This window comes from Arvicola amphibius, chromosome 6, assembly GCF_903992535.2.
Source record: "Arvicola amphibius chromosome 6, mArvAmp1.2, whole genome shotgun sequence".
Lineage (NCBI taxonomy): Eukaryota > Metazoa > Chordata > Mammalia > Rodentia > Cricetidae > Arvicola > Arvicola amphibius.
In genome coordinates, this window is record NC_052052.2 from 136,479,460 (window position 1) to 136,507,306 (window position 27,847).

A 27,847-nucleotide genomic window follows, 5' to 3' on the forward strand; every position below is an offset into this window, starting at 1 on the left:
TTTTCTTTAAAAAAATTTATTTAGAAAGTATAAACCAATTGTACCACTTGAGTTTTCTTTTAATACAAGACTCATGATGCAAAGCTGAAGCCACGGTGAGCTGGGCCTCAAGGACAGCTGTGAACCACACATGATTAATAATAAATGTCTGGAAGGGGCCGGCAGGGTGCCTTTGCTGATCAGGAAGTAGATGTGGTCTTGTTTCTAGTCCCCTTGCAATTCATTCTGTGCTAGGTGTGGAGCTCACCTGCTCATGGAAGGTGGGTGAAGGGTCTGGGCACAGAGTGCTCCTGAGGACAAGCAACTCAATGCGAAAGACAGAGGCTTGGCGCGAGCTTAGCTGCATCTTTGTACAGGTGAGAGCGGCAATGTCTAACATCCAGGACGACAAGAATTAGAAGGAGCTAGTGCGATATCCAGCCTTGGGCAGTCTTTGGTCTGGAGGTCAGATGGACCCTCCTGCTCATACAGTACAAGGTCAGCCTCCGTGAAGGTGGACATGAGAGAGCGAGCTGCTTAGAGGAGAGCTTGGGAAGAGGGTCAGAGCTGTAGCTAGGAAGGCCATACTGAAGCTGCAGCGTCTCCCTGGTTCTGAAAAGCCCATTGGGTGCTTTTGTCCCAGGAGGCAAATAGAATGGTGGGGACCACCATGTGGCCCCTCCCACACCCTCACTTCCTGCAGAAGACAGCTACACCTTCCATCTATGCCAAGCAGACAAGAGGATCCTTTGAACCTACATCAGAAGTGCCATTCACATGGCTCCCGTGGCTTACCTCTCTCAATGAGAGAAGTACTGACAGCCAGGATCCAACCTTAGCTATGAAGGTATTTCTAAAATCCTGTGGATTTTTGTTTGGAGATTTCAAAACAAACTATGGACCACCATATTATAAAGTCAATTGTGACCTTCAGATCAGAGGGACATCAACGTGCCACAGGCCACCTTTCCAGAATTCAGGCAGTTCAAAAACCTGCTTTTGGATGATGCATTTCTGCCACATCCCTCAGGAGCCAACAGGGGGTCAGCAATTTGGTTTTCCATTAACTATATATTTTTGTTGTAAGGGAAGCCAATTTAATTTTGTCAAGAGAAGGTTACAGGACGGATTGCCACTGAAAATATTTGCCCGGGGACCATGAGCTATGATCAGATCCATAGTGTGTGGTGGCTGAAGCAGCACACATGGAGAAGCTACAGAGGCTTAGTACACGCAGCTTTCCAATTAACCCCAGTGGGAACGCGGATGTCCGCCTGCTGTCACTCCTGCACAAGGTGATGGAGCCAGGATGCACGACTTCCCAGGGTTTCTAGAGTTCATCCCTTGCCTGGCGCAGGACAAAGCTGTGTAAAGAGTCAAGGTCTCTGCCTCCATTGTGCTCACCCACTTTTTCACCTCCTCGGAAAAGCAGCAATGTGGGGTAGCCTCGTACCTTTAAAAGAGAGGGGGGGAAGTACTTTAAATCACACAAATTGTTTCTTGAAAATTGGGTGGCAGGAGAGATGGCTTAGTCAGTAAAGTGCCACCCCACATATGTAAGTATGAGGACTTGAATTTGGATCTCCAGCACACATAAAACTCAGGTTCTGGGGTACCCATCTGTAATTCCGGTGTTGGACTGACTGAGTCCAGGAGTTGAGACTGGCCAGCCAGTCAGGTCTAGGTCCAGTGAGAGATCCTATCTTGAAAATAAGATGGGCAGTGACTAAGATCAGGATGACTGGGGTGTGTATGAGGCAGGCTCCATGCCCATCACCACCCATCACCAGGCCTTTTCCAAGGGTGGCTTAGGTTATACATTTCTTTAGCTCCATCCATCAGGATGTTTGTTATAACTGAACGCTGAGCACTCGGGTGGCTAGAGCAGGGCACCAGGCGGGTGCTGGGCAGGCGGGGTCATGATGGCAGCAGCACACCTCTCTCAGCACGGTACACTAGACCCAGCAAGGCCCAGAGCTTTCTCTGTGGCAGAGAAGGCTGTCCTTTCAGAGATTACTTTTTCTCAAACGGCACAACTCAAGATACAAGCCACTCTCTAGAGGGGCCTGGACAGAGTGAACTCAGTCCGTGCTGCCAAATGACAGTCCCCAGAGGTACCCACCGAGTACTTGCTGCAGACATTCCGTTCAGCAGTGCAGTCTACTTCTGCGATGGTAACATCTGCCAAGCCAGGGAATTCCTTTTTAGAGAGCTCCTCCCAGGTAGGAGCCAGATTCTTACAGTGCCCACACCTAGAAGAGAACAGGGGCATCTATGCTGAGATCTGGGTCAGGGTCGACAGTCACAACAGCCTCAGAATCCACACCATCACATTCTCCCCCTGGGTACACAGGGGCCCTCCTTTCCTAAAAAGGAACTGGAAGTCATGCCACATTTGGTGGCCTCTGAGCCCACTTCCACACATGGTGAGTAGAACAACAGGGAGCACAGTTTCGACTGGACTGCGTTGCTGTAGATTCCTTGATACTTCAGCCACCTCTAAGAGGCCACAGCAAAGTTAGGCCAAATCTTGCCTCTTGTGCTGAGAGTCACTCTTTCTGTCTGTCCTCCCAAAGGAGGGTCTTCTTTCTTCACTAGCTGGACAGCCTGAGGGTTTGTCTAAATAAAGAATAATTCTAATGGCATTATGTGGGAGCATTTTTTTTTGTTTGTTTCTTTTCTTTGTAGCCCAAGCTGGCCATGAACTCAAAGTCCTCCAGCCTTTGCCTCCCTCGTGCTAGGATTTCAGGCATGAATCACCATACCAAGCTGCCTTTCTATTCAAGGGCAAAAGCTGCCCAAGTCATGCGTCATATCCTCATTAACCTTACGCTCCCGAGTACACGGAGTGGACAAGCAGATAAGAGTGACATAGTGACCTAGCATCTAACACTCTTCCTCAGACTCGGTTCTTCAAGTGACTGTTGTACTTTTGAAGATAAATTGATGGTGCAATTTTATAGCTAAGGAAAAGAGGCCCAGGGCATCAAGGGACACGCGGAGTTCCAGCCATTCCTGGAAGCTATCATCCTCCAATGCCGGGCTATCTAGGTCTCAGTTTGTTCTCCATCTACTCTTGTTCTGGTCCCTGAGGATCACATGGCAGGAAGGTTCAGGTAACTAGGTCACGTACTGAATGGCTTTAAGAGAAAGCTGAGCTCCCCTGAACTTTTTATACATCCATCCCAATTCACTTCCATTTCTATTTGTGCCTAAGTAGACTGAGCTTTAAAGTAGATTGTTTTTCTCTATAAAATAACTGTTGCTAGCCAGGGTACAGTGGCATCATTCCCTGCAAGATGGTCTGTGTAAATGACTCTTGCCCAGGCAGCTGAAAAACATGCTGTGTGACAGGATGCACTACATCATATCTAAGATGACCACTTACCATGGAGCATAGAACTTGATGAAGGTTATTCCTTGTGCAATGGTGTCTTCAAAGTTCTTTTCGGTGAGTGCCAGCACAGTGCCCTTCAAGGGAGGAAGGTCAATTTAAAGACACTGATAAGAAAGAACAGGGCAGAAAGATGGAATCTGGCCAGAGCCATCTACAAGTTATATGCAGGGCAGACACACTATCACAGAGCTGCTGGGGACTGGGCAGTAGTAGGCTGAGATAGCCCTCCAGGCCTCTGTTCTACCCATAACCAGCCCAGGGACTTCAAGGACAGGTCCTATCCTCTAGGGCTCTGCGATGAGGACCAGTCCATTCTAGGCTTAAGCCTATAGCTCCCAAGCCTGCAGCCCAAGATGCCTATGGATCTGCAGGAGCTAACTGCTGATGCCATTTTTCTCGTCTTGCTTGTCTTCAAGCATTTATCTCTACTAGCCATCAGGAACCGAGCAGCATGGGTGGGATAGCTGGTTATAATTACATAGGCTATGTATTCTGCTATGCAAAATAAGTGTGAATATGGCATCCAACGCAGGCTGGGGGATGTCACACAGGCATTTTAAAGCATTTCTGTCTTACGGTTCTTTAGATCTCATCTGTATTTCTCTAAGTGAGGGTGCCACTGTGGGGCACAGATTGCACAGCTCCGTGTACTGCTGGAGACTCCCAGGCTGAGTGGGGCCACTACCATCCTTACATCCACAGTAAGCAGCCATGCGCTCTGAGAGGCTAGATTACTGATGGAAAACTTGGTTATAAATAGCCATGGAACATAAAGAAAGCCCTTGTGGTGTGTAATTACCCTGCTAGAGATGACCGTCATGACACACATGTTCCTCTAACATTTATTTGTATGTGGTTCGTAAACCAGTAACTTCAGGCTACCCGTGACCAGTAAGAGCACAGCTAAGGAACGGGTCCCTAAGCTTAAGGGGGGCCTCTTGCTGCCCCACTAAGGGGGAAGGGCAATTGACACCACAAATTTTTCCAGTTTCCATGGCCTGGGTTTTCAAGCGTTGGCCCCAGTGAGTCTCACCCTCTCTGCCACCACTGGGTAGAAACTCCAGAAATCTGATTCACCTCCCTCCCTTGCATCCTACTCCCCAGGAACTATCCTCACTTGGGTGGGATTCTTAGCCTCCCTCCTCCAACCCCTACTTTGGGGTCTCTTTGTGTTTCAGAGCCCAGAGCCAACAGATCTCCCTACCCTGGCAGCTGCAGCTCATCTTCCTGAAGGTGACTGCTCAAACCTGCTAGGGCTCCACCCTCCAGCTCCTATCCCTCCCCGTCTTGGGCACCCCACTGCACTCCTGGAACTGAGTCCTCTCAGTGCCTGCGGCCCTGCTCTGAACACAACAGCTGGCTTTCCTAGCGGTAGCTGGCTCACAAGCGCCCCCCTCTGGCAACTGTTGAGCTGTAGGCTCTCTAGGCCAGCTCCCTGCACATGGGCTTGTCACTGCCTTCTGCCACCTGCTCACATAATTCTCTCATCGTTTCCTCCAGAGACCCGCGCCCTGCACAGACTGGAAAACAGTTGGAAGGGTTTTTGTTGCTTGTTTTCCCTGGCGCCCCACGACAGTACCTAGAATGTGCCTGAAACTTGATAAATGCAGAACCAAAAGTCTAAAAAACCCAAGATTCTTCGGGGCTGGAGAAATGGCTCAGTGGTTAAGAGCTGCTCTTGCAGAGGACCCAAGTTTGGTTATCAGCACCCATACTAGGCAGCTCAGAGTGGCCTGTAGTTCCAGTCTAGGGGTCAGATGCCTCTGGCAGGCACCTGCACGGACACACTCCCATCTACACACTGAATTAAAGTGATAAAAATAAATCTTAAAGCCCAGGACCCTTGAATGAGGAGGGACAGAGGCTGCCCACACACACGAAATAGTCTGTGATCCACTGGCCAAGCCACTATGCAGCCCTTCCTACTGCAGATCTCCCAGGAGCCTCTGCTTCAGGGTCAGAGTAAAATGACAGCAGTCAGTTCTGGAGTAAACAGAAGGGGCCAGGGCTGCAGGAAAGGTTTCACAGAAAACCCTCACATTTTCTGTCCCCAAGAACCTAGGGCAAAAAGGCAAACTCTGGAGGGATTTTCTCACATATAGCTCAGGTTTTTCAAGGGAAGCCTCTGCTGACCTTGGCCATGCACAGCATGTAACAGTAGACAAGAAATCGTTCTGCACTGAGAAGACTCAAGGTGGGCAGGACCATCTCCCTCCATCCTGACAGACACCCACCTTGTCACCCGTGGGTTCAGCAGCCAGCTCTGGGGCTTCTGAGGGCTCGACAGTCTCTGGGGCCACCTCTGGACCCTGCAGTTGTGACTCCACATAGTCTCTCAGTGACTCCAAGTCCCGCTTTCCCTTGTACTGATCCACCTGTCCAAGACACGGGCCACAGTGATTCTGTCAGTGTTCTCAGTCACATGCCCGCCCACCCCACTGGTCCAGTTAGGCACCGCCAGGGCTCTCAGCTCCAGCTGTGTCTCTTGTGGATCTGCCTGCTCCCATTCAGACGGGAAATTAGATTCCAGAGCACCCACCTCCTACCCCTGCACACACACACACAAGCTATACATCCTTAGAGTCTAAAGTAGAGGCTAGCCATTATCCATCCATCCCATTTCCTTGAGAATTCTGAGATGCTGCCCATGGGCAAGGCATGGAAGGGGCAGAGGAAAGAATCCCACCCCACTGAGAGCTAGCAGTAATACCGTTCCAAAGCCTGGAAGGTCCATGTTCATCCCAGAGCACAGGCGTCTAAGCCAATGAAAACCCAAGCTACCAAAAATCCCTCAGAGCAGTTTGACAAATGTCAGCTTTCCTATTCACTAGGTCTTATCAGTTAGGGAAGCACACATCACACTCCACCATATACATTCCTCCAGCAGGTGACAGCGGCCATTTCCTAACCCTGTAAACTCAGCACCTCAGCCACAATGGTGAGTGGAACAGTTATCCCATCCACACAGGAGGTGGAGACGCACCTTCTTGCCATCTCGGAACCACAGCAGAGTGGGATAGCCTCGAACCTGGTTTTCTGAGCAGAGCCCATAGTGCTGTGTGCAGTCGACCTGTGAACAAAGAACACAGCACCCAGTTAGTGTCTTCAGAGCCTGGGAAAACGCATTATTAGACAGTTTATACTTTACCAAAAAAAAGGTTTTAATCCAGATTCCACAGCTTCTATGGCAGTCTGCTGCAAGTTTTAGAAAGACTTTGCCTAGAAGCCATGCACACCACCACCCATGCTAATGGCACGTGGTGACAAGACTGGCTTAAGATACAGGATTCATTTGGATTCCACTAAAAATGGCAGGTTTAAGAAGCATAGCCTGACACCTGGGAAAGGCGTGGCATGAGCCAGCAGGCACCTGTGAGGGAGACACTCCCCGGGCAGTTCCCAATGCCATGGAAACCTACTGCCCCTTGTAGCTCTACAGTTTCAGATCAAGACAGGGGACACAGGTCAGTGACGTGCATGGGTCCCTGTGCATGTACCCCCGGAAGCGGGAGCAAGCAGTTCACATTTAATAAGAACAGCTGGTAAGTGTAGCACTATAACTTGCCCCAGTAAGAATTACAGGAGCCATTTATTTTGGTGGGAACTGAACCCAGGTCCCTGTGTATATGAGGCAAGCACTCTACTGCTGAGCTACATCCCTTGCTCTTGTTAAAATATTTTTATTTTGAGATATAGTCAGTAAGTTGTTACAGCTAGCTTTGAATTTGTGACCCTCCTGCCTCAGATTCCAGAATAGCTGGGGTTAGAGACCTGTCCCATCAGGCCTGGCTCAGATTACTACATGTAAATCAAGAGTCTGCTTGCCTGATATTTTTAACAAACATTTAAAAAATTTGTATCAGCATTAAAATTAGCCAAGCAGAACTAAGCCGTTTTTTAGTATGTCAATAAAGGGTTTAAACTATGTTAAGCTGTAAGGCTGCTGTGAGAGCCGTTAAGGTGTTAAAATGAAGTCCAGGAAGCTTTAAGCTGGGTCTGTGAGGGGCACAAGCACTCTCCAGGGTCCTGTCTAAAGTAGCTCCAAGTGCCCAGCCATGACGGCCCCTCACAGCCTGAGTCTGCTCATGCCTGCTTCTGCTAGAGCCTGGGTAAATCACCTCCCATAAAAACTCACAAAATAATCTGAAGTAAGGATACAAAGACTGGGGCAAGACAGAATGCAAGGTGATGCACTTAGGTCCACACACTCTTCAGTGACGGAAATAATCACAGCACAGAACAGGGCACTGACAGCATGGCAGGCATAGGAGAAAACCCGCACACTGCACATTGAGAATTACAATTTCCTCAGCATCGCCCCACCCCAGGGGCCATGCTAAGTAGCAAATTCTCATCTTCATGACTACACATGATTTGCCTTATTTCCCTTCTGCAAAGTGGCAACTGAGGAGAGACATTTCAACCAAGGCCAGCCTACCAGGTCTACCCAACCAACCCTGAGGTTCTGCTTCTGACTCTCATAACCAGATACGTAGCTCTGTTTCTGTATGCAAATACGCCCTGTGGCAGAGTGGAAAAGGGAGATTTTCTCTAGAGACCTTCCATGGAGTGAGTGTCTGGTGAGTTGTCAGAAAAATCAATGAGATTAAAAGCACGTGGTGGTCCAGGAGCTGCTCTGGATAGTTCCAGAAGACCTGGACACACAGGAATGTCTGGCTTCTCTGTATGAACTATGGACAGCAGCACAAAGCAGGGCTCGCCATGAGAAGCTCTGCTATGAGCCTGTGTGAGCGCAGAACCCAGGACCCTTTAGGAGAGCCACTGGCTGAGCTCCACGGACATCCAGTGCACATTCTACAAGGCTCTGCCCATATCTTTGCATAGCTCCAGGGCTGCCAACTCAGAATTGGCCATCCCTTCAGAATAAATCGGCCAAGGCCATAATTTATCTCCAGGCTGTGGAAAAGCCAGCAGACTCCAAAACCAGGCTGCCATCTGTGAGGGTGAAATGAATTGTCAAGTGGCACACTAACTGCAATTAATAAATCAAGTTTTCAGCTTTGCACACGGAATGAATAATGGGCCACTCCGCTAATTAATCCAGCCCAAAGCGGACTGTTTCCAGTTTAACAAGGGCTTGCACTTACCTTGCCAATCTTGACAGTTTCGGAATGTTCAAGGCCCAGAGCCAGCTGCTCCCAGGTTGGAGCCAGAGCTTTGCAGTGACCACACCACGGAGCGAAGAACTTGATAAAGTGGTCGCCTGTAGGGAAGGCCAAGGCAGAGAGGAGGGAAAAGAAACATTGGGGTTTACGTCACAAGACACCAGACGCTGAACTGAAGAATACAGCTCTGTTCCTCTTGCCCACAGATCTCAAGTCCTTCTGGTAAAAAGGGACTCACCACCATGTATGTTTATATCTGAGATCAAAACAGTAACTCACAATCAAACCTGTCCTCTCTGAAGGGTTACAGAGAACCAACTTACACTGAGAAAACTGGCAAAAAGGGAAAGAACTGTACATTTTCCCTGCCTCTTTTACTACCCTAACTACCGCGAGGAGGCCAGCACGGACACATCTGATGGGGGAGGGACCAGACAGTGGCCATTGGTGCGGCTCCAGTCACAATCACAGAAACAGACATCACAGTCACAGACAGCCATATAGCCTGCCAGCATCCCAAAAGTATATATGGGAAAAACAAACCAAGGAAGTGTGTGAATCCACTAGAGATTTATTTGATTAGCAAAGTCCAGACTGGGGAGTTCTGCAGGCCCGCAAACCATGTGCTCAGTAAACACAGAAAGAAATGCTGGATAGCATGCAGATCAGCAGAGCCTTACACAGACACTCTCAGCCTTCAGTGAGGTTAAATAAAAGAAAGCCAGAAAGAAGGAAAAAAAGAGAAAGAAAGCTCTTAAGATCCATAAAATCTAACATAAACTTGGGGGGGGGGGGAGAGAAAACCATTAAGCTGAGCCATGACGAGTCAGATGACTGAAGTCTGGTGTTTGGTAACACACACCTGAGCTATGAGGCCATGCGCCCACACAGGTGCCACGGGAAGAGGATGGCAGAGAGCCCTGGAGGCGGGTGGCACACAGTGGGCTGCGGCTTCCTGATCTGGACAGTGGTCATGGAAAACTGTCTTAAAGTTCACTGAGCCCTACTTTTGCTTTTTGTACTTACATTTTGTCAAAAAACAGGTTTAAAAAAACAAATCACAAAACCAAGTCCTCACAACATTATTTTCTGGACACTGGGGACTTTTATCTGTCTGTTCTGCTTTACACAGGCTGACAGCACCCCCTAATCAGGAGAGAGCCCCCAGTGGACAGGAGGCAGTGTGATGGTGACCTGAGCACTGGTGGCTGAGGTCTTCTTGCTATGACAATAATGCATTTCAGGAAACATGGAATCAACTTATTTGAAATTATGAGTGACTTATTTTCAAGGCAAATCTTTGCAGACAAGTAGAGTATGAACCTTGGGCTGCAGGATGGAGACTGAATCCCTAGAAGCCAAGCAGCTCTGATGGGAAGCCAGCAAGTGCCAGAAGCCATAGCTGCCTTTTGAGCCCTAGTGAGCCCTGGAACAATAATACCATGTGGGGTCTGCAGGGTGTGTCCTGCAGGAGACACTCTGGGCGGGGCGGGGCTAAACTGGAGAGACTGTCTATGACATTTGGATGCACGTTTTAGCAGAACCCGAGTTAGTTTGACTTCCCAGTAGGGGAAACACCCAAGGTCCCAGGGCTGGAGGGCTAGTACAGATTACAGACCTCATTCTAGTGGTAAGGAAAGCCACCATGAAACTATTTCAGTAGTACAGGTGGTGAGGGGCGGTCTGACTCCCAGCAGGCAGGCTGCAAGGGCAGGTATGGTCCTACGTTCTTTCCCACAGTGTGCACAAGCCAGTCTTCCAGGGGGTGTCTCTCCATGGCAGCACTTGATAATAGAGCCAGCAAGGAAGCTGTGTTTGCTTTTTGGCCACATGTGCTTGGGCCAACTTCTGAAACATGCCCATGCACTAACAAAGGGAGGCTTGTGCTTTATTCACAGTGGAGAGTGTAGGAAGACATTTAGAGACTAATTCCAAAAAGGGAGTATAAAGAACACCTAATTTGATTCATAGTTGAACAGTCCTATTACATTGTTTAAACAAAAAAATGTGCTTGTTTCAGCCTCCAGTAAACATATGACCACCATAACGAGGGCTTTCTTATCCCCGGGTGTTGTGTGCACCCTGTGTGCTCACAGCTTCAGTGTTGTGTGCCCCCGGTGTGCTCAGCTTCAGGGTGTTGTGTGCACCCTGTGTGCTCAGCTTCAGGGTATTGTGTGCACCCTGTGTGCTCATAGCCTCTTGTGTGCTCACAGCTTCAGTGTTGTGTGCCCCCGGTGTGCTCACAGCTTCAGGGTATTGTGTGCACCCAGTGTGCTCACAGCTTCAGGGTATTGTGTGCACCCGGTGTGCTCACAGCTTCAGGGTATTGTGTGCACCCGGTGTGTTCACAGCTTCGGGGTGCTCTGTGTACCCAGTGAGCTCACAGCATTGGCAAACAGGCCCACAAGGATGAAGGAGGAGGGGGATGCTATTTAAGAGCAGGCTTATTAAACAACAGTCCAACTGGTGCTGAAGAGACAACAGGAGTTGTGACTCGATGTTGCTATGAGCCTTCAAATGGCCAGAGAAACCAGCACAGAGCCTTACCTTGAGAAACATGCAGCTCGAAGTTGTTGGCCGAGAGTTCATACAACCCCTGCTTCAGTTCAGGGGCTCTGGGAGGTTCTGCTTCAGGCTCTGGTGTCTAATAAGAAGCAAAGCAATTATCTGTGGGTTTGATGCAGCTGATGCAGGGAGGTGACCTGTCCCTGTCCAGAACAGTCCCCGTCTGTCTATCTCACAGCTGTGCTGAACAAGGCCAGGGAGACAGGAAATCACCTCCACCAAGTGTATTAGCACCAAGCCCACCCTATAGGACTTAGGCTCCGGGGCAGCTGCCTCCTTCCCAAACTCAAACAAATGAAAAAACAAAGTGAAGTCTATACAACCCCAAACCACACCCTCTCCTTGGACCTGGTCTGAGATTCCCCACGGAATTCAAGGTAAATTTCCTGCTCTGAACAGGTAGGGGCTAATGACACAAAGGTGGATAAACAGGCAAAGCTAGAGGCAAAATCCCAAGGGAGCAGGTACTGGTGACCTTCAGTTTGCACCGGGGGGCAGGGAGAACAAGGAAGAGATGCTACCAAAGAGTGACAAAAAGTCAGCAATAGGAACCAAGAACCCAACACGTCACAGGAAGGAGAGACATGGCGGGGATGGCCTTGTGAGCTAAACCTTAAGAAAGCAATTCACGTGACAAGGTTTGGGACAGAAATGCAAAGGATTTTCTGCCAGCACAGCAGGTAAGTGACATCCCAAGAGCCCCTGCTTGAAACAATGAATAGAACCAAGCCCCATATCTGCTACTTTCCCTGAGCATGCAAGCCTGTGACAGTTTAATTTGTAAATGAAGCACAATGGGAGTTTTAATAATAATGATAAAATAGAAATCACAACAATATACTAAAATAAAAGTGATTTAAAACTTGTGAATTGAAGAGAGCCCTGAGCAACTCTGGCCTCATTCCCATCACACCCGGGAGGAGCCTCAGCTGGTCCAAGTCATTTCATCATCATAACCATGAGGCTGAGATCCAGAAGCCACAGCCATGCCCAGAGCCACTGACACCAAGCCAGGCACCACAGGCAACAGAGGCCCAGACGACCTCACCACACAGTATATGCCAATGGAGACCAGAAGTCATCCCAATGAAGGTTTGGAGAACAGTAAAATGGTTCAATGTAAGAACAGATATGTTTCACCAACAGGAACATATAGCAGACTACCATAAAGAAGGAGCTGAGGAGTGCCTTCACAGTGCGGAAGGCAGAGAGAGACTGTAGTTTGATGTTGCTGAAGGCGAAAGGAGACTGGGGGCAGCAAATGTTACAGGCCTTGGTTGAGTTCCATGCAAGGCAGTAAAGACGCAGCAGACCATAACCTTCATAGATGCTATCTGCCTTGAGCGGTCTTCCACACAGTGATAATAATTCCCAGAACAGTGAGAATGGGGAGAGGAGGTCTGGAGAGACCACAACACTAGCCCTGTCACATGTGAAGGTTCCCACCTTAGTGCATGTGGGGAGTACGCTGAACACACAATATCCACCAGCAGAGAGGAGTGACGGGGACACTAACTATCAGGGTTCAGCAGAACAAAGTACACCAGAGACACAGAATACACATGGGTTACAGACTCCAATCCCACAGGGCCCTCTGCACCAAAGGCAGCCCAGAGAAGATGACAGTGAAGAGGAGAAGGGGCATTAAGGAGATGAGATCAAAGTCAGCAGCCACGCCACTCTAACAGCCACTGCAAATTTATTTACTAATACAGATGCCCAGAGACGAAAGCAGCTGATCTGCCAGTGGAGAATTTATCAGCTGCAGAGGCTGAGCAGGGCAGGGCTAAGTAGATGGCTTACCACCTCCACCAGCATCCAGTCAGTCACCCAACAAGAATAAATGGCTATACAACTCTAGCAGTAAGAAACGAACAAAGGAGGCTGGAGAGATGGCCCAGCAGTTAAGCTGCATCGTTCTTGCAGAGGATCAGAGTTCGGTTCCCAGCCCCCACCTGGCAGCTCACAGCCACCTATAACGCCAGCTCCGGGGGCTCCAACAGTCTCTTCTGACCTCCGAGGCAACTGCACTCATTTACACACACCTCCACACACATATATGCACATACATAGTAAAACTATTCTCTAAGAAGAAATGAAGAGCAGGACTGAGGACCCAATGCTTACTCTCTGCCCCTTGACCTCTCTGAGCTGCCTACGCAGCACGAGCATTTTAATATATTTACCTTTCGGTAACGATAAACGTTTTTAGAAAGGCTGCTTTTTTTCACAATACATCTTTAAATGTTTTTAAATTGCTTCACATCTCGTCAAGTTAAAGTTTTCAAGAACTCAATTTTTAATTTAAGTAAAAGTCTATTCCTAGGTTGCTTTCTATTGCTATAATGAACACCATGACCCAAAACTCACTTGGGGAGGAAAGGATTTGGTTTATAATTCCACATTATAGTGGATCACTGAGAGAAGTCAGGGCAGGAGCAGAGGCCATGGTTGACTGCTGCTTACTGGCTTGCTCCCCATGGCTTGCTTAACCTTCTTTCTTACAAAACCCAGGACACTTGCCCAGAAATGGCAAGTCCTATAGACTTGCCTACAGGCCAATCTTATGGAAGTGTTCTCTCAGTTCAAACTCTCTTCCTAGATTTTCTCTAGCTGGTGTCAAGTTAACGAACATGACACTGTCTACATTACAAATTCAACATCACTAAAGTCAACCACGAATATTCCAAAATCTGAGCAAAAGAGCACGCACCTATAGTTCATTTTTCATTCTTTGGGGCCAGCCACCCAGTTCCCAAATAAATACATGGAGACTTATTCTTAGTTATGAATGCCTGACCTTAGCTTGGCTTGTTTCTAGCCAGCTTTTCTAACTTAAATTATCCCATTTCTCTTTAACTACACTTTCCTTCTGGGCTTTTTACCTTTCTTTATGTCTTTCTTTCCTTCTTACTCTGTGGCTGGCCCCAGCAACTCCTCTTCTCCTTTTCTCACTCCTCCCTCTTCTCTTGAGCCTAGATTTCTCCTCCTATTCTCTATGCCTGGCATCCCTACCTATTTCCTCTCCTGCCTAGCTATTGGCCAGTCAGCTCTTTATTAGACCAAACAGGTGTTTTAGGCAGGCAAAGTAACACAGCTTACAGAGTTAAACAAATGCAACACAATTTAAGAATGCAATACACCTTTGCATTATTAAACAAATGTTCCACAGCATAAACAAATGTAACATATCTTAAACTAATATTCCACAACAGGCATACAATGGGGAACCCACACTGGCCCCATGTCTCAGACTGAAGTCAGAAAGCAGGCATACTGAAAACATTGTACAAAAATTACCTTTGGGACATACAGAAAAGGCACATATAACAAAACTAGAAACATTAATGAATTTCAGGTCTAGGCTTGGGGGCTCTCATCCCCAAGACATTTCATTACATATATGGGAATGAATCAAAATACAATTCCATCACTCCCACCCCCAGTACATGCTCACAGACACAAATTAAATAAACAAATGCAATTTAAAAAAAAAAAAACGCTCTATAGAAAGACTGCCTATTTGGGATTGAGAATATGGCTCAGGGATAGGATATCTGGTTGAGTCAAGGCCCTGGGTCTAATTTACAGCACCTCAAAATGTGCATATTTAAACTTTTCCACAAGAAAGCATACTGTCACTGTCATTCTTCCTTGTGATTGTCTGAGAGCCTCTACTGCTCAGAGACACTAAACATGAAGTTTAGGTGACTGGGTCTAGCATGCTTAAGGGGAGATTCCATGCAGTCACCTCTCTCCTGCACTGAGGATGGAAACCCTCAGGACATATCTGTGCTGAGCCCGGTAAGCTCACCACCCTCCCAGCCTGTACTTCCCAATGGGGAGGCAGGCCTCCACATACATCCATTCTGCCATCTGCCACCATGTACAGGACACAGCATCCCATTAGTAGGCCTCTTTGTGGAAAGTTTATTTTAAAAGGTTTTTTTGAGACTATTACCTTCTCTTTAAAATTTTCTTGCTATGAACATAGTTGAGCACATGCTCTTGTGGTACAACTGAGAATCCCTTGGGTATATACCCAAAAGTTACGGTATTGCTGGGTCTTGAGGAAGGTTGTTTCCTAATTTTCCGAGAAATCGCCATATTGATATCCAAAGGGCACATGTGCTCAACTATGTTCATAGCAGGATTGTTTGTCATAGCCAGAACCTGGAAACAACCTAATTGCCCCTCGGTTGAAGACTGGATAAGGAAAATGTGGTATATTTACACAATGGAGTACTACACAGCAGAAAAAAAAATGATGACATCTTGAAATTTGCAGGCAAATGGATGGATCTAGAAAACATCATACTGAGTGAGGAAACCCAGACCCAGAAAGACAATTATCACATGTACTCACTCATAAGTGGCTTTTGGACACTTATGAGTGAGTAAAAAACAGTAAAAAACAAACAAACAAAAAACGGCCTACAATTCACAATCCCAGAGAACCTAGACAACAAAGAGGACTCTTAAGAGAAACATACATGATCTAATCTACATAGGAGGTAGAAAAAGACAAGATCTCCCGAGTAAATTGGGAACATGGAGACCATGGGAGAGAGCAGAAGGGGAGGGGCGGGGAAGGGAGGGGAGAAGAGAAAAATGTATAGCTCAATAAAATTAAAATATATATATATATAGGTAGTGTTGGATTTCACATTGCCAGGAATGTAAGCCACTCAAGAATCTTGTTGACTGAATAAATGTGGTAGTTCAAGTGTTTAAAAAAAAAAATTCTTGCTTAATTCATACCCACCCCTCTGAAAAAACAACTTTCATAGAGAAAACAATACTGTTTCAATCTACGTGAAAACCCCACCTGCCCCTGCAGCTTTTCAGCACGACAAAGATGCAAATTCACCCACGAGCTTGTGGGTTCTGGTTACCTAAAATGAGGCCAGCTCCTCGATACTACGGACACAGTAATGGTGGTTTCAAATGTGAGGTATGAAAACACTAAAGGAGGCAGCGAGTTTCTGGTGAGCTGGGACATCCAGAGTGAAGAACACAGCTGCAGGGTCACACACACCCTTGAAAGTGGCACCAATGAGCGGTGGAGCTCAACCCAGTGCTGGGACCACAGGCAGCCAGTCAGCGCACAGCTCCGACACAATAATTCGCCCTCAGTGAGCTGTTCCCACTGCAGTTGTACTCAGAACTCCTGATGCTCCCACAGTCGTCGGAGACGGGAAACGAGGCGACGCTGGCTACTTTTCCAGTCCCCCCAACACCGCACCACAAGCCACTGAGTCCACCCACCCTCATGTAACCATCCACACACAGGACCCTTAAAGGAACTGTGTAGTGTAGTTATGATTTAGAGCAAAATGGAAGTTTCCATATCAGCCCTAGTAAGTAACACTTACAGTGTTCTGATGGTGCCTACACACAGAGAGAAGGAAAACACCTGAGCATTTACTAAGGGTTTTATATTACTAGTAAAACCAGTTCAGGCCTGGAAAGCTGAGGATCAAGAAGCAAAGGAAAAGAGCCACACTATGGACAGACAGTAGGAGCAAGCCCAAGTGAGCTCCAGGAGCTGGAGACAGGAGAAAGCACTGGCTTGCACAGGAGAGTCAACAGGGCCTGGTCTTGCCTGTCTCCAGGTGGGCAAAGGCAGCCCCTGGTACAAATGCATGGGTATGCACTGCACTCATGTGTGACACAGTGGCTATGTTACACAGCAAAAATGTATGTCTATTCCCTGAATGGATGCAGGAGGGATCAGGAGGAAGGGAGACCAGGCTGGCAAAACAGGGAAAATGGCACTTTCGTACATGTCTGAACACCTTCCTATGAAGGAACTGTGTTCAGGTTATTTATCAGTCCGTTCTGAGATAGGTGCTTATTTGAACAGAAACTTGGAGATGGTGAGAGGCTCCTCTCCAGCCTGGCAGTCCTGCCTTGCCCTGAATGGCGCAAAGAAAACCGAAAAGTAAACCTATAAATCTAAGGTGACACCACCATTTGCCAAGGATGGTCACCATGCGGCGGGCTGCTATACACTAACGATATTTGTAGCTTAAATGAAATAATTCCAGAAAGCATGAAAGCGGATAAATGTTATGAACGGCCTCCATGACAAAGCCATTTGAAACAGCCTCCAAGGGCTGTGAGCTGGCTTGACCCAGCTGCCATCTAAACAACTCAGCATGGAGTAAAAAACCTTTTATAGCTTACTAAACATTGAACACTCATATAAAAAATTCATAGAATTCCAAAACAATCATGGCAAACTACTTAAAGGAAAAAGTAGACAAATGAAAGATAAAGTTATTGGGCTACAAAAGGAGCAATCAGAAACAAGAGCAGAGACATTCCGTGTGGCGGCACACAGCTATAATCCCAGTTTTGGGGAGGTGGGGAAGTGGGGGCGACCTGAGTTCAAGGCCAGCCTGGGCTACACACTGAGAAACACAGTGAAGTACACAGAGTCACTCGACGAAACGAAAGACTGTTAGGAAGAATCTAATCCCCAAGGTTCTTGCCCAAGGAAGCCAAGAATAGTTCAAGGGATCAGTATGGCGAACTGCCTGTTCCCAACAGTGGGTCAGAAATCTACAGCTGTCCTGACAACAGAAAGCACCCCACAGTTCGGTGAACATGCTGTGGAAATTCCACCATTTAAGAATAATGATTCCCATTTACTCAGTATCTTGTACTTAAGGAGAACATGCTCGGGTGCTGTGAGCTCCTCTGAGCAAATTTAAACTCATTCAGTCAACCAGAAGCAGCACAGGGACAGATCTATTTACGACTTCAAAAAGAATTGTAAGCTTTCACCTTGCCTGGCCTCTGGGCTGTAAAGGGAGGGGGAGGGGACACTTACAGGCGGCTCCTCATTCAGCGTCTGCAGCATCCAGTTTTCCAGTGTTTCGAAGTCTCTAGGACCCTGGTACTTCACTGCTTCTTGGCCAGGCTTAAAAAACTTCAGGCTGAAAGAATAACAACAGATTAGGGAGAGCAGAAGTATACAAGTTTAAAGCTGCCCTTGGTTAAGAGTAAACCATGCAGTGAAACAGCAATGGATCTGCCAGGGGCTGCAGCCAGGTACCTATCTGCCAATCAAAACCGATGTTACAGGAGTTGTCCCATGCTCCTAAACTTTCACACATTTCTGATGTTCTTCAAGGGAAATACAACTGGGGTGAAAACTTGCAGATGCACGCTGTGAGTTAAACCTGCCCTCAGTACTTCCACCAGGCTTCACCCTGGTAGCACCCCACATCCTTCCTGGCCTCCTTGTTGCTCCCGCAGCCTGCGGGCCTCACTAGGCTTGCAGCAGACAAAACAGTTTTGCAGTAGGTGTCTGCAGAGCACCGTGGCAGACGGAAGCCCAGTCCCTGGTGGAACCAACCATCAGGGCCCTCTAACTGCTGCAGTCTATCTGCTCACCCCCCCGTTCACTCCAGCCCCAGAGCTCCGCTTGCATCCCCTGAATCCCCACTCCAGCCCCAGAGCTCCGCTTGCATCCCCTGAATCCCCACTCCAGCCCCAGAGCTCCGCTTGCATCCCCTGCATCCCCGCAGAACAAGAATCTTTTCTATTCACTGGCCTCTGCGGAATCTGCAGATGAGGGAACAGTTCCTCTGACGGTGAGTATAAGACATCACCAAAGGATGAATGTCACACATCCTGGTCTTGGATCACTCCAGTTATAACATGCCTTAGAAAAAGCTTCACAGAAGTTGTCAAGACTGTATTAAACTTGTGGCTCCTGTCAGAAGAAGGAGAAATGCAGGCAAGGGCTAGGAGCCCTCTAACACCTCCCGGAGGAAGTGTACAACTCAGGTATGTAGGTGGAGTGTCACAGGCAGCGTGGGCTGCAGTGACACCAAGACTGGCCTGGCAGCCCATAAAGCACAAAAGTTCATTTCCTATAGTTCTGGAGACTAAAGTCCAAATTCATAGAGTAATACATTTAATGTCTACAGTGGCTTTCTGGTTCCCTCATGGCACCTTCTCCTTGTGTCCTCATGTGGCAGGAAAGCCAAGAGAGGTCTCTGGAGCCCCATAATAGCATCTACCTCCAGTACCAACACAGTGGGGTTAGAATGTCAGCATGTTTTCCCAGACACAAACATCCAGCCCATTAACAGACAAGTAAGTTCCCTTTAAATGAAGTTCCATGGCTATACAAGGAAACCAAACTACATGGTGGAGTTTGCCAAAGGGTGAGACAGGAGGATAGCAAATCTGAGGCAAGCATAGGATACAGAGTAAAGCCCTGTCTAGAAAAGAACTGAGGAGTGTTTGCTTAGTACACACAAGACCCTAGGCTCCCTCTCCAACATCATGAAATGAAGGAAAAAACAGTCCACTGGCTATATCTGGCAGCTAGGAGGACAGAATGGCCTTATGGAGAACACATGAGCAAACGTCCAGCGTCCTCAGGCTCCCAGAGACAATTCTCTTAAGCTTACAGTAGGTTTACATCCTCACAAGCACATCCTAAGTTAGAACAACAGTAAGTTGGACCACTTAAACATCCCACCCGGCCTAACAAGTGCTCAGGCACACACAGGAGCCTCTGGTGGGTAAAGTCACCCGACACCAGAACAAGGATATGTCTCCTATAATTCACGGTGCTGAAAGCGGTGGGTAGAATGGCTGTATGGGGCTGCTTCTGCCCTATCATGAAGGTGAAGGATAGCAAGTCAAACCATCTGTAAGTCTGGGACCATCTACACAAGGAAAAGCTGAGGTCTGATAAGTAGATGTAGGCACTATACTGCACCTCCCATAAAGAACATATGAAAGCTAGGCATAGAGGCACACACTCCACATCCCAGCACTTTGGGGCCCAAGGAGGTGAAGCTTATGCACAAGGCCTAGAAACTGAGTTCCGGATCATCTTGGAAACACAGTGAAAACCTATCTGAAAGAAAACCACCCAACAACAAAACCAAAGTCTAAGCAGGCTAAAGTACATTGTCATACTTAGAAAGGAAGCAAAAATACAGGCAGGTATATCCACCTGCCTCAATGCAACCACTTACGCAGCACTCTGCCTCCTGCGCCCTGTAGAAACCAAAACCAAACGAAAGTTTGTCCTTGGGCACTTCTGTAGGCTCCTAATCAACATGGGAATCCCTCTCAGACCACATTCACCTACATTCACTACAGTCTGAGCTTATTTCCAATTCTTTAAACACACACACACACACACACACACACACACACACGTGTCTGACTTACTCAGGGGGACTTGATTTTCTAAATAAGCCAGGATACAAAATGCAAGGTGTTTTTAAATTTGCCAGTGGCACCCATGGAGTCCTGATGTTGCAGTACAGAACCCCGTTATGCTTCTGCAGTGGTTGGTTACATGACACAATCTACAATCATTAGGGAAGCGAGTCTTGGTGAGGGATTGTCAGAGTTTAACCAGTGGGCATGTCTGGGGGGAGAGGGTTGTCTTGATTACACTGATGTGGTAAAACATGCTCACCATGGGCGGCCCCATTCCCTAAGCCAGGGATCTTGAACTACCAAGTAACTGGCTGAGCATGAGCAAGCATGCATGCGTTCATTCTTCCTCTTCTCCTCACTGTGGATGTCACTAGCTGCTTCAACTTCTTTCCACCTTTATTTCCCCACAAAGACAGTCTGTAACCTGGCATTCAGAACTATTATAAACAGTCTCCTGTCATCTGCTTTAGTCGGCGTATTCTATCACAGCAACAGGGAACAAAATTAAGACAGATTCCCCGCCAGTAACACCCGTCCTTCTCGCCCATTGTGACTACAGTTTCAGCCTCCCTGTGGCATGTTTTGTATGGCAGGCAGTACAGAGAGGAAGGGGACACAGTCAACCCATTTCTATCGTCCCAGCATCCTGGAAGTACTAGACTCTCACCAGTGAGTATTTACTTTCCCTGCTATTTATCAGCGGCTTCTCTAGAATGTTTAAGGGAATCAAACAGTTCATTCATTCATTCATTCATTCATTCACTTGTTCATTAATTCAGACCAGAGATGGAGTCTATGGCCTTGAGCTTTACCAACTGAGCTACATACCCAGTCCCATAGTTCACTTTAAACAGCAGTGAGTGAATGCTATTTACAAGGTACACACACCAGGATCTTCTAAGATCTGACTTGATACAGGTCTGAATGTGATGCTCATCAGTAAGCAATCGCTAACACCCAGAAGGTCCAGAGTCCTTTATGGAAAGGCTAAATCTCAAATGTAGAACTCCACTGAAGCCCTGTGCTAATAGAAAAGCGAGGCGGAGGGCGCTGCTGTCACCCTTGGACTCGGAGGTCAATGACACAGCCAGTGCTACACAGCTATGGATGGCAGACCTGGGGTTCCACTGTGGCCTCCACATCACTTGCTGCCTCTAAGGATCAGAGACCTCAGACTTCATACTTAACTCCAGGTCCTATGGATTAGTCAATTAAGTTATGTATTACATAGACTTGACTTGGTGCCCCAACTGTAACGAATACTTAAGAGTCGAAGTTGTTAAGAGTTCCCTTGCAGGAGGAAGGGCATAACCCCTTGGTAATTACCCTCCCCCATCCCTCCACAGGCCACAGGGCCTGAAAGGGGAGACTGCTATCTATGAGATCCTGCATTTGCACCACAATGGCTATTTCTGGAAGACTCCACCAGACATGGTGCCTGGTCATGAGTCCATGTCCTCCCTCAGGAGGAGAAAGAGACAGGAATGAAAAGTTCAGTCACCCCAAAGCAGATGCAGTAGGAACAATTCCAAGACCTCTTGGCTGGAGTCCCTAAAGCTCACCCACAGTGTGCTTTAATTTGACTGTCCCCACCCAAATCCATGAAAATTAGTTCCCATTGTGAGATTCCAAGAAGTGGGACAAGGTAGGATCTTTATGAAGCAATTCGGATTAGATAAGATCGTATTTGCAAGGCCATGACTCCATTAGTGATTTTATATGAAGAGACCCAAATAAGCAAGCTTTCTTTCACGCTATATGATGCCTCGTGCTACCTTGGGACTCTGCTGAGTAAGAAGGCCTTCATCACACGGAGCCTATCATAACCTTGACCCTCCAGACCTAGAGACTCAATACAGCTTTACTCCTGTGTAAATTATCCAGTCCGCAAGGCAATCATAGCAACAGAAGTGGACTGAGACATCCTCTTTTCTTTCAGAAGTCAGTTTGTCGGCCAACTTTCTGTTGCTTTCTAACAAGGAGCTGGGATCATCAGCTTAGAAAGAGAAATAGTGCATCCTGACTCCCTGTTTTAGATGACTGGGGCCATGCGGTAACTTGAATTCACTGCCTTTGCTCTGTACCCGGATAGAACCTAACAGACCCTCTCCTCACAACAGACATGATACAAGCAAACAAAAAACAAAAGAAAACACAAAGAGGGCTGATATCACAATATCCCCTTCAAGGACACAATTGTAGTGAACCACCAGCCCCCATGTCCTAAAGGTTCTGTACGCTCCCCACAGCACTACAGTCTACTGGCCAGCCTAACACACGGGTTTCGGGGGGGACAGTCATCCAGAGTGCACAGCCAGTCATCATTTGTTTACCCCATCATGCACACACCCATCAAGGGAGCAAGTGGCTGCCGAGAAGCTTATCACGCTCTGGCTTGTCACACCTGCCCCCCAACAGAAAGAGAGACCGTATGCTAGCTGCAGAGGATGTAAAGATCTTTAATCAGTAAGAAAAAGAAGAACTGCAGTAGTGGTAAGAGTTCCAATCAAAAGGGACAAAGTCTGAACGGGCTGTGTAAAACTAAGTGACACATCACCCAGGGCTGGATCTCAGGCGACTGGATCCCACCACTGCCCTGCAAATGCTCAATGTCTCAGAAACGGAAAAAAAACAACAAAGATTAAGGCTTTCCCCATGCAAAATGCAAAAGGCGTCTACAATACACAGTGCTCAATATAATCTTGTCCTAATAGTAGGGACCTGCTTACACTCAGCGCCACAGAGCTATGAGGGAAGTTAGCACAGGTTCAGCTTGGGCCTTCCTTGGTCACGGACAACAGACACACACGTGGAAACCCCAGCACAGAGATACACGCATCCTCTTTCTTCCTGCTTACGTGGGGTATCCTCGCACACCCTGGGCGGAGCACACGTCAGAGCTGGCCGTGCAGTCCACTTTAGCCACGTAGACCTTGGCATCCTCCATGCTGTTGTACTTGTCTCCCAGGTCATTCCAAGTTGGCTGCAGTCGCTGGCAGTGTCCACACCTACAGCGAGGTCAGAGGAAGAGCACATTGAGCGCCAGGTCCCAGGGCGTCCAGGTTACTACTACCTCAGCCTTCTCCACATCAACTCCCAACCCTGCTTTTCTCAAAATGCAGCAGGTGGATAGATAGCTCACAATGACAACATTCTCCACATTAATCAAAATTTTGCAGATTACTGTCCTAACATTCTTTTTTGACCTCTATGTCCAGATACTACCTCCTTGACTTCTAGCCGGCCTAGGGGTACAATTGCAGTATCTCAGTTTCCTGAAACATACTTGTACACCCTGGAACTCAAGGCATATATGCACCCTACCAAGAATTCCCCGAAACTCCACCTGGATGATTTCTGTTTGCCTTCAGATCTAGCCTGTGTATCATTTCCTCCAAGAAGTCTTCTTGTCTCTCAGGCTACTTTGTATCCACTCTCTTCTCTTTCTGCATTTCTGGAAAAGTCTCCCCTGCTCTCCCAAGGGGCTTATCGCCCTTCTGTAAACTGCTCCATTATTTACAAAGACAGCTCTCTTCTACTACATAACGAAATGTACACAATGCAAGGAGATCTCAAGATTAATCAGCTCTGCCCCTTCTCCAGCCAGAAGCCCTAAAATAAATATACTTAATTTTTTATATTTATTTAGACAGGTCTTGAGTAACCAAGGCTGCCTTTGAGTGTTCTATGTAGCTGAGGATAACTCTGAACTTCTGCCTTTTTTACCTTCAGCTTCCAAGCGTTGGGACTATAAGTGTGCACAACCACCCTCAGCCTAATGTGGTGCTGGAGATCAAACGAGGGCTTTGTGCATGCTAGGCAAGCACTGTGCCTCTGAGTTACATCTCCAGACCTCCAATCATCGGTAGAATCAAGTATCTGGTATTGATTGCCTGAGTTTAGTTATACGCTCATCTTAAAACCATCTATCTTTAATAGCAGCAAGGCCCTGACTTGCCTCTCTTCGCATCTTTCGTCACAGGACCTAAAGGGCAGTGCTGACTGCGGTCTTGCATTCTAATCTGTATGCTGTACCACATGTGAGTTCTGAATGAGTGCAATCACACAGCATTAAGGCACAGGGCTGGGTTTTTTCTCTTATTGAATAAATAAGTGGTGTGTTTATAACGTCACTACTTGCTATGTTGCCTTCTGAACGGCTCCTTTAAAAAAATGCTTACTTACAAGAGTGATAGGCACTGATAATTGGTATTGACTCAATAATGCCTCAATAAATCTGTGGTAAGCCTCTTTTTTGACAGAAGACCTAACCTCCAAAACAAACATCTTAAGGTAGTCCTCAGAAGTCGGCTTCAAGCTAATGTGTCTTCCCAGCAGGACTTTTTTGGGATGCTAAGAAAATCCCTGTTTTACAAAGGCCCAAATAAAATAGGGCTGGAGAGAGGTCTGTAGTTAAGAGCACCTGTTACTCTTTCAGATCACCCAGCACCCACACCAGGCAGGTCCCAACTGTCTGTAGCTCTGATTCCACGGAATCTGACACCCTCTTCGGGCTCCTCGGGGACCCACACACACGGCACACAAACCCATAGAGATATACACACGCACAGAAATAAAAATAAAACATATAAGCAATAAAATCCTAAAACCAGCATCATTCCCTTTTTCTGGAAGATCGTCAGTATTCTTTTTATGTATCTGGTACAAGTGCCAAGAAATCCAGCACAGTCCTGTCCAGATACTTGGTGCGCACAAAGTTCTTGGCAACTCCAGCAGAATGAATGGGGTGAAAATCCACACAGTGAAACTGTATTGCAGGGTTTAACGTCTGTGAATTCAGCAAAGTTAGTTCAGCAAGGTGTGGGCTGGGGAAGAAAGGAGAGTAAGGAAGGAAGGGGGGGAGTTAAGATCCAAGGACTCCTTAAGTGGGTACACAATCAGGCACGTGGACTTTCGTTCCCCACCTGACCCACATTCCTGTTTGCTCCTCATGGCATCTGGGACTTAATCAAAGAAAGCCGGCTTGGTTCTCACGGTGGAGCAGAGCCCAGTTATGAGACGCTGCTGGGAGACTGGAGGGTGACTGCCTTCAGGTGGCTGCCACAAGGGACTGCCAAGGGCAGTTCTGACATTACAGGAATCTGATTTCCTCGTCTTAGAATTGGACCCATCCTCTGCATCCTTGAAAAGGCTCTTAGGATGATACAAAATTAAAAATGAGGATAAAGATTTAGTTCCCTGCACCCCAAATTAAACTGACCATCTGGGGCCGTCACCAAGCAGGCACACCCTTCTGCACACAGGAACAGCGATGAATCTACGGTCCTATCGAGCTGGCATTTCTGGTTCAGAGTCCTTGTGGTTGAGCCAGCCGGCTGCATTTAGAAGGTGGCCTGGGGCCAAGTCACAGCAAAGGCACCTAACCTTAATCTTGACCTTACTGTCCCCAGGTTCAGTATGACCCAAAAACTGGCACTATAGGCACTGTGCTCTGATTCTGGCACAAAAATCAACAGCAGGACAATCCTGCAGCCACCAAGCTTAGAACAAACAGACATAGGTCAATGTTTTCATTACACGGTGTCCTTGCCCCCAGTATCACATGTAGGCATCTAACATTCTAGGCACGCAACCTGAGAAGTGGGGCCGAGACCCAGTGTATTCTTTCTTGAGTTTCATATCGTTCTTAAAAGTCTAATTTTAAAATCTTAGCACTCCATAGGCTGAAACAAAAAGATCATGAATTCAAGGTCAATGTAGCTACCCAGAGAGGTCCTGTCTCAACCTCCTTTCAAAACAACAAACATCTAGCTTTCAAAGGCCATGGTGAGCACCTATGTATCTCTGACATTTTTAGCAGAGTAGCAAGAAGCAAAGAACTGAAGACTCACTTTGGGGAGTAGTGTCTACCTAAATACAACTAAAAGAAGAATTTATGCAATACCTATTACAGGAAATATTCCAAAATTAAAACTCTACCAGCACCGCAGAGAACCTAACTCTATCTGCACGTCAATTATGCTTATAAAACTAAAACCTGCAGATTTATTCCACTGAAATTGGCCCCAGTTAAGTCTTGTGGTGTACTTAATTGGAGTCACTACTCTGAGAATACTCATGCAGAGTAACTATTAACACCCACTGGCTGTTGCAGGCTACCCGTATTTTCTCTTTCACTGGAAGCTACAGATTCAAGTCAGCTGTTCTCGGAAAACAATGTATCCATTCGCGGATTCTTTAATAGATAATGGCTGTGAGCCAGGCTGACCCTTAGAAGTTAATGTAACCCTAAATGAGTTGAAATGCAAAAATAGCCCACTACAGGGTTAAAAAGAAAGTTTCTACCACTTTGGATGGCATAATCACTGAATAAGTCGCATTCCACAGATACATTGTTCTTAACCGCTTAGCCCCCTTTCCTTAAGGGGCCCCTACGGAGCAAGCGAGAGGGAAGAGTACTTTGCTCAGCAATAAACACAGTCAGCACATCCCCACACCTCAAGCGGCCTGCGCTCTGAACACTATCTGCTCTGGACCAGAGAGAACTTCCTTCTCTGAGCATCTAGGCCCAGCAAGAAAGAACTGCTAAGTCTAGAACAATTCCTGAGGTACAGTTCTCTTGCGAACGCAGCGGGGTGCACCAGGAAGCCCCAACCGGAGAATGGAAGCATGAAGGTGTATGGCTTTTACATAAACTGTTCCACCTCACACTGTTTCTTCCAACTGACTGGGGCCCCAAATAAGCAATGAGTAGGAGGTGACAGAAGACAGCTTTGTCCACTCCAGCGTGGAGCGGGGACTCCAGAACTGGCACTACTCCGGGCTCCCAGGGGTCGGGGAACCCCAACTCCTCAACCTAGGTGATCTCTTCCCACCCTCGACACACAGAGTGGGAAGTCACATTTTGGGAGGGCCTTAGATTTTTCAACCCAGCCCAATATTGAAGGGCCAGCAGGGAGGACCCTCCGGGCGAGGGCTCGTGGTCGCCGGGCTCCCACCGCGTCCGGCCAGCACAGGAAGTTTAGGGAGCTGGGCAGGGGACTTGTGTGTGTGCGTGTACGCGCGCGCGCGAGCATGTATATGTTTGTGTGGGGGTGGGGGTCTGGGCCCCGGCAGCGCGGCGGGGCCGAGAGGCCTTTCCGGGTCTCCCCTCGGGGTCCGCCCTTCCACGCGCTCCGCCCGGCGGCTAGCGCCACGTCAGCGGCGAGGCCCGGGCGCAGCGGCCCACGCCCCCCGGATGGCCCGCGCGGCCCCGCGCCCTCCCCTGACCCCCGGTCCCGGCCCCGCCGGTCTGCGGGAGCTGCAGTTACCAGGGCGCGAAGAACATGACGAAGTGCGCAGCGCTCTGGATCCCGTGCGTGAACATGTCGGCCGTATACAGGTGCTTGGCGTGCGGGTCCTGCTCGGCTCCACCGTCCACCGCCGCCTCCTGGGCCCGGGCACCCCTACGCGAGCCGAGCAGCAGAAGGAGCGCGGCCAGGGCCGGCAGCCCGGCCAGCGGCGGGAGGAGGCGTCTTGGGCGCGGGGGCATCGCGGCGGGGCTGGCGAGCTCTCGCCCGGGCCGCGGGTCCCCTCCGCGGCACCACCTCCCGCCCCGGCTCCTCCCACGACCGCATAA

At 48.0% G+C, this 27,847-nt stretch overlaps 1 protein-coding gene across 1 annotated transcript; it reads right to left on the minus strand.

Annotated features, from left to right (window-relative positions):
- Txndc5 (thioredoxin domain containing 5) lies at positions 1-27,819 on the minus strand. The gene is made up of 10 exons (XM_038332892.1): positions 27,540-27,819; positions 23,127-23,276; positions 17,906-18,011; positions 11,050-11,146; positions 8,485-8,600; positions 6,360-6,446; positions 5,611-5,751; positions 3,368-3,450; positions 2,102-2,231; positions 1-1,432 (listed from the first exon to the last, which is right to left on the minus strand). Exons 1-10 carry the CDS (start codon positions 27,758-27,760, stop codon positions 1,310-1,312), a joined length of 1,254 nt encoding a protein of 417 aa, XP_038188820.1. The 5' UTR covers positions 27,761-27,819; the 3' UTR covers positions 1-1,309.
- Between the last annotated feature and the right edge of the window lie 28 nt (positions 27,820-27,847).

Coding starts and splice junctions, on each gene's coding strand:
- Txndc5 (XM_038332892.1), bottom strand. CDS start 27,760: ATGCCCCCGCGCCCAAGACGCCTCCTCCCGCCGCTGGCCGGGCTGCCG. Junction 18,012..23,126: donor GGTGTGCGAGGATACCCCAC/GTAAGCAGGAAG, acceptor TTATTCTTTCAG/CCTGAAGTTTTTTAAGCCTG. Junction 1,433..2,101: donor ATGTCTGCAGCAAGTACTCG/GTGGGTACCTCT, acceptor TCTCTTTTAAAG/GTACGAGGCTACCCCACATT.